The sequence below is a fragment of the Platichthys flesus genome, chromosome 4 (assembly GCF_949316205.1).
Source record: "Platichthys flesus chromosome 4, fPlaFle2.1, whole genome shotgun sequence".
Classification (NCBI taxonomy): Eukaryota; Metazoa; Chordata; class Actinopteri; order Pleuronectiformes; family Pleuronectidae; genus Platichthys; species Platichthys flesus.
The window spans coordinates 10,800,636-10,812,811 of record NC_084948.1 but is presented as its reverse complement, the minus strand read 5'-3'; the positions used below and the strand labels follow the sequence as shown (position 1 = coordinate 10,812,811).

The window sequence follows — 12,176 nt, the reverse complement described above, 5'->3', positions numbered from 1 at the left end:
ACAAAATAAATTTTATATATAAAATCAACACTTTTTATATACTCTGCCAGCTTAAAATGCACATCTCTGAAAATAGGAAAGATCGTTTAATCTCTAATTAATGATTATTACCCCACAGTAACTAGGTCCCAGATCCAGGTTTCAGGGAAGAATGTCCTGACGGTTTCCTTCTTGTGTTCAACTTTATCTCTCCGCACGACACCTGTATCCTCTGGCATCATGTTGAAGGCCATGGGGACAGGAGAGTCTAAGGCATCTAGAAACACATGGATAAAAAAAAAAAAAAAAAACACAAAAAAAGTAATTACATAACTTACCCAACAAAAAACAGCTCCCAGATCCAGGTCTCAGGGAAGTATGATCTAATAGTCTCCTTTCCAGTTCCTTCTAGGGGACCTTCAGGTTCCAGAGAGGCTTGTAACATCACTGTTGAATATTCTTCACAGTAAAATGACAAGTTTCTTATTCTGGGACCAGTATCAATGGACAGTTGGGTGAGCAGCCAACTGCCAGTTGCATGTTGTAAAACAAAAATCGTACCTTCTTGTATTTCACCATACCAGTTATCACAGTCAATAGGTTTTTTCACATCGGAGTTGGTCACAATTTTAATTCCAATTCCCTAGAAGAAGAGACAGCGTGATGATAAAACCAAAGGAGAAACTCTCAAGTCATAACCTGTATAGAATTTGATCGCTAGTGGTGAACCCAGATGCTTAACCTCATTTAAACTGTTAAAGGGGACATATTATGCCCATTTGACCACAAGTTCATATGGTTCCTTGGGGTCTTAATAAAATGTCTGTAACATATTTTGGTCAAAATACAACAAGGATCATTTAAAACAGCACCTTTTTACCCTGTCTAAAACAGACCTCCTCAGATTGACCTGTTTTGAGTGCCTGCTCCTTTAAAAGGTCATGAGCCAGCCGAAGGCCATGTAAGAGAGACTCCCATTTCATTGTGACGAGAGACTGATACGGAAGCTCATTCTCAGTCACTCAAGCATGACGTTTCTGACGTAGAGGACCCATAAGACATCGCGGGAGTTGTTTTTTTTCCACAGTTTTTGGGTCAGTAGACATGCCAGACACCCAAATTAACGTGTAGAAGCACTACAAAAGGGGAATTTTCATAATATGTCCCCTTTCAATACTAAATGAAGCTAGATCAAGGCAGCTAGAGGAAAAATCAAAAGAGATAAACAGAGACAGAAGGAGCCAGAGATAGTACGATACATAAAGACAGAAGAGAGAAGGAAAGAGAGGTAAGAGGTAGAGACTTAGAGAAATAGAGTTAGTCAGAACTAGATCTAGAAACAGAAAGAAAAGTGTAAAGAAAAAGTACTGTACTAAAAGAAAGCAATCCACAGAGATCAATGGATCTTATAAATATGCATTAGCCCACATATCTCTGATCAATATCTACTTTATCCCCTTCCAAACAAATGATCCAAATGTTTACTTTAAAGATGCTGTAGACGTCGTTCTTCTGCTCAGGTTCATAGTAGATTGAGCGGGACGCTCGACGAGGTGCGCTGAGTACAACCAGGCAGGGATATGGCTCTCCGTCCTCAACGTCATACGTGTAACCTGACATCTTCTGTAAAGGCAGCTGTTTGTACACCTGCACAACAACACCAGGGTTAATAGGGGTATGTCAGCACACTGAATGATGGGAGGTCCACACAGTGATGGTGTAAATGCTGAAAACATTGAGACATTGGGTTTTGGGGATAAATCGTTACTTCCACTTATCCCTAAAAATCAAGGCTTCATGTAATTTACATCCAAACACCATGTTACATTTTGCCACCGGATTAGTTGTTGACATGGCAAAATAAGCAATGAGGGTCAATGCCGTACATAGTTGATAGAGAGTTCCTGCTGTCGCTTCAGCAGGAGGACACTCTGGTCGATGGCCCTCACAGAACACATGGAGCCTGGGTGAGCCTGGAGACTAAGTGTGGTCTTCTCTGCTGGAAGATGCTGGATGGAGGAGAACTTCAGAACCACCTGCACAGCAGACAGGAGGGGCACTTGCTTTAGTTTCCGAGCAGATTAGATGACATTAATGTCTATCCTCTTGTCAAGCCTCAAATTTATGTATAAAAAGATATATATATATTTGTATACATCAAAGGGTCTTGTATTCATTTAATAATCCACCTTGTTGTTGAGGCAGAGCTGAATGGGGAAGTCCTGGCTGTCGGCCACTGCTTCTCCACTGGGCATCAAAGTGTAAACTACCACCTGGGCAAATGGTGCCAGGTTGGTCACCTGCTGGAGTGATATGGACAACTCCCCTTTGTTGACTAAAGCATGAAGCACAAAAGGGACAAAGAAATGTGACACAATTATCAAAACACATAAATAAACAGAAATTATATATATTTCTTGTTTGCCGAATTAAATAATATTGTTTTATGCACAGGAGGAACTAACAGGTTGCTAGACTTAATTTGAGGGTTCCATCCATATTTTCATTATGAAATCAGTATTTTCAGACCAAAAGTCCACAAGTGTTTTGGCTCCATATCAGTTATAACTTGCGTCCAGACCAACAAGCCTTAAATCACCCATCATGTGACCCTTTACAGCCACTGGTCATGTTCAACATTTCTGGTTTTGAATTACAAAGTTTTCAATATAAAATAGGGGCACCAGCGTTTCCGAACTTCTATTCAGGGCTGCTTGATTATGGCAAAAATCCACATCCCAATTATTTAACATGATTACTCATGGACTTTGGAAACATCGCTTTTAATTGAACTTTAAAGAAAAGTACATCATTTCGGCGCCATGGTCTGAATGAGCAGCGAGTGTCCGGCACGGCATGACACTGTGACTCTGCTCCTCTGTTCCTTACCAAACTTCACCCACAAATAGAAATGATCTTCATGAAAACCTGCTGAATTCATATTTTGATACTTTTGTGGATAAGACAAGGCATTGCTTCTTATGCAACAATGAAGTTAACACACAGCGTTGCATCATAATCTGCTGGCAGAACTTCTCTTCTGTCTGCAGGAGTGTTTGTGTGTGTGTCTGCTCATCTCCGTTACTCTTCACGCACAGACTCATAATCACATTTATTTAGTTATTAATAACTGTCAGATCGTGAATCTGTTCCAGACGCTTTAACACTGATGTCCTGGTTGTGTGCATCACGTTTCGTCTCCTCCTGTGTGTGTGTGTGTGTGTGTGTTATTTGTACAAAGTTGCCAAATTTTTTTTCCATGACTTTAAATACTTCACATTAGCTTGTGGTCTTTTCATGAGCGTTGTTGAATGCTGAATATCACCAAGTTTTCTTTGTTCAAATAACAAAATATTCTGTACCAGTTCCTGCTTTAACAGCCACTGGGATACGGCCATGCTGCACAATTCGTCCTCTGGACATCACCTACAAAGAAAGAGGAAGGAAATAAATTAAAGACAGACAGGCACAGATGTCTGTTTTTCACATTAAAACCCCTCTTTGAAATTGAATTAATGATTTACATCTGCTTCTTCTCTGCAAAACTTTGAGTAGACACTGAGCCATTGGAACGCAGCCATGAGGATTGGGTTTAATTACTGGTCCTCAAAATATGACCCTAATCTAATACAGCGGAAATAGCTTATAGTGATCATGTTTGTCCCATGTCAAAATTATCTCTCTCTGCTCTCTCTCAGCTTAGACATTAATTTCGATAAAATGACACCACAATATCAACACTCATCATCACATAATAATAATGACGACGAAACTTTTCTTTAACAAGTAAAATCTCTTTCTCTCGGGTTGACACAAACACACCGATACGCTCACTCACACAAACAAACGGTTTCATCAGACACCTGTGTAAACTCAGACTGGGTTAAAACAACATAATCTGTAAATTTAGTCAGTGTATGTAGAGCTGGAGGAGATGGCGAGTGCTCAGTTTAAAAAAAAATATATATATATATAAAGAAGACCCAAAAGGAAACACTGTAAGCAGATTACTTGATATGTTTAGATGGATTCTGTCCCAAGCTTTTTGATCCATATAAATGAGTGATCACTACATCCGGTTTCCACTGTATAAATTAATCAAAGAGTTCTCACAATATGATGGATGCCACCGACATTGCTTCCGGTGCATCACAAGTGTCCCTATGATGTTATTTTTATAAACTGTGTTAGTACAAAATGACATTGAGAAAGATGGATTTCACAATTCTGAGTAGCTTAAAACTTGTGACACATACCAGGTAAAAAAAGTCAAGGACTTCCTGTCCAGTGTTTAGCTCCTCCCCCTGGATGATGTACTGAGCGCGCACAGTCGCATCTTTGTTACAAGGGATCTTCTCTCCGACCTGCATGAGCTTCAAAAAGCTACTGCTCTTAGAGTAGAACACGTTGACTTGGTGGAAGGCCGACCTGTACGTTGGACTACGCAAGTTCGGCGAATATGGTTCATCCTCGTTGTGGTTTTGAGACTTTGCCTGTTGACATAATGAGTGACAGGTCAAATTCACACTCTACTATCAACAACAATATCGCCAACACAAAACCAACATGACTGATTAGAACATAAACCTAAGTGGGCCGCCTTCAACATAATGAATGGAATGACAGTTGCTATAGTTAAATGTTGATTGTAAATTTGGTGGAAACTAAAAGAAACGGGTGAATAAATCCTGAAGAGCAGTAACCCACCTGCAGATTCACTGTGTCCTTCCAGAGAGATGTGTCCAGAGAAAATGAAGCCATGCCTTTCTTGTCCGTAGTGAGTGTGAGGTTTTGTGAGGGGGCGGCAAGCAGGACCACCAGCTCGTTGGCGACAGGTTTATTGTCTGGACCAGTCAGTTTGACCTGCAAACAAGACAAGAATACAAACTCTAACTTTGCAGTGGTGTCATTGAAGTGGTCATTTGATTTGTTACTTCTTGGCGCTTGAATGTGATCAGAAATATTATTGGCAATCTGACTTTTACACTGCAGGTTTATAAGGAATGGTGCTAGAGTAGCGTTGGTGGCCAAAGAGGAACGTGAATAGAGTGTCTGAAATGTAAATAGTTCAAAGTGATCAGTTTTTACTGAGATAGTCTTAACTGCATATAATGAATACTGATATCAATGCACAATTTGATTTCATATTGACAATTGAGCAGGTTAGAGTTATCAAAACTCTGGGGACCAGGAGGATTTACAGCCTTTTGTATCTTCACCTGTCTAATAGTTGGCAAGCTGCCTTGGAATGAGGTTAAATATAAAGTGTGATGTCCTTGTGGCCTGTGAGTTAGTCTACAAAAACAAGTATTCACCTACTGGGGACTCTAATTAACCTTTTTCATTATTTCATGCCCACCAGGGTGGATGGTGAATCAGGAGAAGAACAATGATAGGCAACAGGTCGAGAATGGACATCGGGCTGCTGCATGGTTGAGAGTGAGACTTCTCAGTGAGCGACATTCCGTGGATTGTCGCTATTGTAGCCACTGCAGCCACGGGTGCTGATGGCGGCGATCCCCTGGGCTAATTCCAAAAGTTGTTGTATGTACCATTCAATTACATGACCACATTTGTTAGCATAGGGTCCAGGTTTAAAAACACTGGACGTCAATTAGTCCAAATGTTGAGTAACTGCATTCTGGGATATTTGGTTCCTTGGTTTTCTGAGTAGAAGTTGAAACATAATACCCACAGGAAAAAATACCTGTGGGACGACTAAGACTCCCAAGGAGCATTTCAGTCAGGAACATTCAACCACCAAAAATCTGCTACAGTGTCGACTCTAAAACGTCTGTCTGCTTTGTTGGCAAAGCAAGAAGATCATCAACATGATTCATCCTTATGGGAATCAGTCCAATATTTGTTTAGATATTTCAGTCTGGACTAAAGTATTTGGTCGTCTGACATTACATTACATTACATGTCATTTAGCTGACGCTTTTTTCCAAAGCGACTTACAGTTTTTAGAACACTCAGCATTTTTTATGAGGGGCCATTTTAGGCATTCAGTATCTTGCCAAGGACACTTAGGCATGCAGATGGGAAAGAGTGGGATTCGAACCTAGGCCACGCTCTCCCCATATGACATCATCAACCCTATGCCACAAGTAGTGATAAAAAGAAATGCATGTTACTCCAAACAAATTACCTTTCCTTCAAATGGAATGCCAGGTTTGTATGATTCAGGTACATCCTCAAAGGTGACAGTTCGGATGTGATAGCTGAAACCGGTCTGTCCACTGCCTGTAAGGGTGACCCCTGGATGGTGATACACAGAGGTCATAGCTCATTAGGAACTGCTGCTCACTCCTTAATGAACAGAGAGCATCCAGTCAACCTACCTGTGCCATACTCTTCCATTTCAGCATTCACCTCAAAACCATCCTCGTAAGTGGTCTTGTTTGGGGAGAAGTCTGCCACATTTACAATTTGTGTGGCACATCCATTTGTATCCGTCTAGAAGATATACAAAAGTAACTTTAAATATTCTGAAAGTCAAATTTGTAAATAAATCACAGTGATTACAGAGAGTCAATCCATTTTACTCTGGTGTACTCACAGTTAGCTCATAAGTCTTGCAGATGTCCTTCTCTTGGGTTCTTGAATACCAGTAAGAAATGGTAGCTTTTCTACAGAGCACTGCCTTGACTGAACCAACAACTGGTTTCCCATAAGTGTATCTGCAGGAAACAGCAGCACAAACAATTGATTCTGATATTAAACAGATTAAAAAAAAAAGTTGTTTACTTAAACTAAACCATTTAAAGCTGTGTGACCATGGCAAGTGTAAAATGGAATTAGAAGGCGAAAAACTAGAAACAGAAGGATATTCATCATGTAAGATGGATACAAGGTCTAAATTCCCTAATTTAACAATTACTGTTCTGAATTTTTTGTACTCATGACATAAATAAAATGTAGGGGTTAATAATCTTAATCGGAAATTATACTAAGTTAACAGATGTGTGCAGAGCGAAGAACACACACACACACACACACACACACACACACACACACACACACACACACACACACACACACACACACACACACACACACACACACACACACACACACACACACACACACACACACACACACACACACACACACACACACACACACACACACACACACACACACACACACACACACAGCTTTTCTCTCAGATTATGACGCAACGCAGTGTTTTCAATTGAAATAATTGTGATATGATACAGTGCTATGGCTGCTGATCATTGATGGTACATTGAAGTACAAAAGTTGGACTGACATTTTCAGTGTGACTCTACTAAACAGATGGTGCTGTCCATCCTAAACATCAGTGACATTGTGAATCTCTATCTGTTGTATTCCAGTGGGACACTCACTTTCCACAAATCTTAAGCAGTGCCTCTTGATCCAGGATGCTTATGACACTGGGCAGGTCAACCTTTACCTCATATTTTGGCAAAACTAAAGCAAAGGAAACAAAATATTACATATAACAAAGACTTTTTACTAAATGTGAGATATTGGTTAGGATGTAACTGCAGCAGACCGTATTCCTTGATGTCAAATTGGTGAGATTCTTGCTCCCCTTTGTCCGTTGAGGCAGTGATCTTGTAAGTTCCCTGCACTGCTTCAGGAATCATAGGGTGGGAAAGATCAAGGATCCCTCCGTCAATGGGCCTATCCAACCACTGGGCAATGCGATTTGAATTGGGATCCTACAAACAGTAAAGAGACATTAACTCAAGGCTGCTCCAACCTGCATTATATTGAAACCCCTAGGTTTAGCATTGTCAAGTCACTGTTATGTCAAATAATGCGGGTTGTTTTTAGAAAAATGACATAGGTGAAGTCTTGAAAGAGCTTTCTGCACTTGCACCTCAGTGGGATTTGATTGGTTGATATCAGTGCCGAGCTGGCTATTATTGGTACATCTGGAGGTTGAAGTCAAACACATAGGGGCTTAAAAAGGGGGCCTAATAAGAGCCCAGTACAAATAACTATTTTACAATGATGTATATAATAATAATTTTGCCTTGACATGAATTATACAGTTGGCAGGAGTCAATTAGTTTTCCTCACCTGGATCTCCACCACTTTGTACTAAAAGAAAAAAGATACAACAAAGCTTTAATGAACAATAGTGTATTTTTTACAATGTGATAATGTGATTGAACACTAGTTTCGATATACATTAGTTCACAGAGTTAGTTAGTTTACAGAGATAAAACTAGGCAGACTGTGTTACACAACATTTTGGAGGGAAATATGTTAATGTTAAGGGACTTTTGCTCCTCTAAAAACATATAAATATTGTATTATACGACGTGTCCAAATAAGGAGAAACATAGTGTTTGATGCTGTGGTGCAGTGTGTAAAAATACTTAGATTATACACATTTCAGCTTTAATGTTCAGATCATTTGAAGTATCCTTTTTAACTGATGGGATGTACTACGAGCACACCACCCTCATGAAGCGATATATTTGAATGGATTTCACAGTCACTGCACACCGTTATGTTTCCAGCCTCTCATCGCCAACGGAAAAGGCCTTGAGCCCATATTGACTCAGATGTTTGGGTCAAATGCAGTGTGCGCCAAATGAACTCTGACAGCATGTTTATCACACTACTCCACACAGCGCCACACACCCACGCTGTCTTCAAGATCAACAAACAGTCCTCCTTTCCCCTCCCACTCTCCTGAACCAAAATAGACCTCACTCTAAGATTCACTGACTGCTTGGTGGAAAACACACCACATTGCAAAGTTCCCCGTTTGGAATGATTGGACACATCACACAGTATCACACGAGTCGGAAGAGAGTAAATAAAACTTACCACCCGAGCCACAGGGATGAAATTTGTATCCATGGACACGATTCGGAACTTGACTTTAAAGAAAAGGGAAGGAAACGATGACCATCAATCAAAATGAAGCTAATGGACAGAAATGTCTGAGAGAGACGTGTGTATTTCTGTTTAAACAGACAATTGTGCTCCAAAAACAATAACACAAATACTAAATTAGGGGGAAACCCCCGCTTAAAATCTGCATTGTATTTTTTGAATGCTAAAGTTGTGGATTATAAACAACTTCACCAAGAACTCAAGAGGAACCGCCATTTACACATAATTCCTAAAGTTGTCAGGTCGTACCCCAGCATTATGCAGATTCCATGAACTAAAAACCAAAAAATGTGCAAGTACAGCTGAATTTGTAAGCAGTCTCGAGAATGGGGGCATATAACGAACAGTCCAACCACAGCAGAGTATTACAAATTCTACCACACATCAATATTCTGATGAGTCATGATTCATAACGTGAGACACCTACCAGTCTGTCCAGGTTTGTAGATGGGTTTATCAGTCTGGATAATATGGATGAAGGCAGGAGGCTCAATGAGAAGTTTAGTCGTCTTCCTCATTGAGGCGCTCTCGCCCTGAACAGTCACCCAGAGGTTTGCCACAGTCCTGACGGTCACCGTCGGGACCTATGGGATCAGAGGGAGCAATGTGCAGTTTTAAATGCTGTCTCGTGCAAAAGCACAATTTGTTCTGTACTGAATTGAACTTCTTCCGCATTTTCCTTCTTTGGAGTGGGTTTGCAGGGAAACATCTGTCATCTATAATGTTACTGAATGAGTACTTGGTGATATTGAGGAATACCATACCCTTTCCACTAAAAAAGGTTAATTAGGAAGTGCTGTCGTACGTGCTCAGCATATGTTTTCACTTAATAATGGAGCTGCCGTTACATAACAGGGACTGCAGCTACTGTCAGGGGTGATTTGTGTGTGTGTGTGTGTGTGTGTGTGTGTGTCTGTGTGTGTGTGTGTGTGTAGACTCAGAGTAGGGGGTCAGAGGATATTTCCCAGAGGAATGCAGGTACATAACTAGCCTTTGCAGCCTTTGTTTAGTTGCAAATAAACAGATTCCAGACCAGTCCAGCTCCAGGCCCAAACAAAGGGGAATGAAGTGAAACTAAGTGTTATTGTCAAAGAGCTAATTGGGGTTGGTGGATCGTTTCGCATCAATATGTAGCAAGGCCTGTAAGTTGCATAACAGCGAGCAGCGATGTGACAGAGACCAGAGCAGTAGTTTACAGAGCACCATTGGAGTTGACCGCCGGCTGGATAATTAGGTACATATTGACCACAGGATTTGAGCAATTACTTTTAATGGAGGGCTAGGGGATATGGTAACAGCATTGTGCGTGGAAAATGTTTTTGTTAACATTTCCGAGCAAGCAAACTGTGTGTGCATGCGCTGAGTCAGACCTGGAAGTTCAAGCAGCGGTAAAAGTCCTGTTTGACAGCTTCCTCCAGGAGGACGGTTGGACCAGAGTCCATTTCGAGGGCGACAGTCAGAGAGACGGGCTCTGTGGGCCCGTGGATCTGGGCACACAGAGTCTCTTGTTGACCTGCTGTGAGGCGGGAGCTCACAGTCACTGCGAAAATACTGGAGGTAGAGAAAGGATTAGCTGGTGAACACACAGGAGGATATTCTTCGCTGTTTAAGACCCTGACCTTTCTTTTTTCTCTGGAACTGGTCGAAAGGAAAACAGAGCTAAAAAGGAGAGTGAATTTTGGACTCAACATTAATCCAGTAGCTGGAAACCTGACTCAATGCAAACAATGTTGCCACATGTCTGTTGGATGGGTAAACAGACAACTGTATGCTCAAAAGTTTGCCACATTGACTTGAACAGATAAAATCAGTTGCTGCAGATTTAAAAGCACAAAAAAGACCAGCAGGGACAAGTACACTTCTACTTTTGACTTCTAATCTGCTACTTTTGAGAGAGAAATACCATTTACTTTACTGTACTTGCAATATATCTGCCTGAGAACTTATGAGCTTTTGATTTAGAGGTGCAGTTTGATGATTATAATATGAATGCAGTGGAATGGAATGTGGCGTTGGTGCTGTTGCTAAAACAAGTATTACGTCTTCCACCATTGAGGTGGATCAATTATCTTCTGCTCGACAAGCAGGAAGCTGCTGGTGCCATGCATAAATAAAGACACATTTAATTAAGCATTGTGTTGCCCAAATGTCATTTTGCACATTAACACATATCCTGTTGCATGACTTAAATGTTTTATTCCACATTTATAGCTCTTTTCGTATACTGCTATGTAGTATAAGCTACTACGGTTAATGTATAGCATTATACTCATTTCATATACAGTGGACTTTCTTGTGTAATCCTCCTGTGCCACTGCACTTTACACAAGTACATTTCTCTACAAATACTTTCCGTCTTCTTAAGTAATAAGTGTATATATTTTTTACTTTATGCCTATTTTACACTTTCATTGACCTCATTCTGACTATCTGCTGGTCTAACCAGTGACTTTTTTTCCATTGTGGGATTAATAAAGTTTTGTCTTATTGAGCATCTGACTCGGATACTGATCTATAAAAGCCTTCTAAGTCATGATGGACCCAGAGCAGAACACCTACACACTCCACCTACACACACAGAGAGAGAAACAGACACACAACTGCAAACAAAGATCGGAATGGAAATCAATATCCAGGGACAGTGGTCAGGAGTCATCATGAACAACAAAAATCACTGAGCTCCCCACTTTAGTTATGACAGCACATTCTCTCATTGTCGTCCAGATAACTGGCAGATACAAGCAGATTGTCGATGGGCTGGTGGAGAGACTTTTGACAAACACCCAATAACATACAAACAAATCACACGCACGCACACTCACACCACATCTTGACTCCTCATTGCGTAACGGTGTCCTGAGGCCAACCGCTGGACTTTAATTGGGACCAAGTTATTGACGATAACAAACACGCAAAAACAGACCGCGACACAACTTGTCTTTTTGAGTAACTTTGTTGCTAAACCAATCACGCGCAGCTTGACTCGCATGCATTTAGACAAACCCTAAACCTGGCGCGTGCACTCGGCGTCTTGCTGGCGTGACGCACATGCCAAACTTTTGCAGCGCAGCAAAGGGACTTACGTTTCATTGAGATGCGCCTTCGTGGTTAGGAGCACGGACGCCTCAGTGGGCAGGAGCACCGACGTCGCAGTGTGCAGGAGCACCGACGCGAGGATGACAGCGCAGAGCTGGAGCACAGGTGGCATGTCTGCAGACAACACGACAGAAAGCGGACTGAGGCGGAGGAGGAGAAGGACGAACTTCCTGCCCGGACTCAACCAGAGGGAGAGA

The 12,176-nt window shown here is 41.2% G+C and overlaps 1 protein-coding gene across 3 annotated transcripts in view; it reads right to left on the bottom strand.

Annotated features, from left to right (window-relative positions):
• Nucleotides 1-12,176, bottom strand: part of LOC133951386 (alpha-2-macroglobulin-P) — a 26,825-nt gene extending 14,649 nt beyond the window's left edge. The window contains exons 1-18 of one of the 3 annotated variants that reach the window (XM_062385299.1): nucleotides 11,967-12,176; nucleotides 10,254-10,434; nucleotides 9,311-9,467; nucleotides 8,815-8,867; nucleotides 8,056-8,076; nucleotides 7,523-7,691; nucleotides 7,353-7,437; nucleotides 6,542-6,662; nucleotides 6,324-6,438; nucleotides 6,131-6,240; nucleotides 4,687-4,842; nucleotides 4,236-4,472; nucleotides 3,342-3,405; nucleotides 2,169-2,314; nucleotides 1,866-2,015; nucleotides 1,465-1,626; nucleotides 541-622; nucleotides 318-438 (exon numbers count right to left, since the gene is read on the bottom strand). In XM_062385299.1, coding sequence (XP_062241283.1) covers nucleotides 318-438; nucleotides 541-622; nucleotides 1,465-1,626; nucleotides 1,866-2,015; nucleotides 2,169-2,314; nucleotides 3,342-3,405; nucleotides 4,236-4,472; nucleotides 4,687-4,842; nucleotides 6,131-6,240; nucleotides 6,324-6,438; nucleotides 6,542-6,662; nucleotides 7,353-7,437; nucleotides 7,523-7,691; nucleotides 8,056-8,076; nucleotides 8,815-8,867; nucleotides 9,311-9,467; nucleotides 10,254-10,434; nucleotides 11,967-12,091 — 2,255 coding nt within the window. In that variant the 5' untranslated portion in view covers nucleotides 12,092-12,176. Of the gene's footprint in view, nucleotides 1-111; nucleotides 257-317; nucleotides 439-540; nucleotides 623-1,464; nucleotides 1,627-1,865; nucleotides 2,016-2,168; nucleotides 2,315-3,341; nucleotides 3,406-4,235; nucleotides 4,473-4,686; nucleotides 4,843-6,130; nucleotides 6,241-6,323; nucleotides 6,439-6,541; nucleotides 6,663-7,352; nucleotides 7,438-7,522; nucleotides 7,692-8,055; nucleotides 8,077-8,814; nucleotides 8,868-9,310; nucleotides 9,468-10,253; nucleotides 10,435-11,966 lie in introns of all 3 variants that reach the window. The other 2 variants (XM_062385300.1, XM_062385298.1) reach the window with 2 other exon arrangements.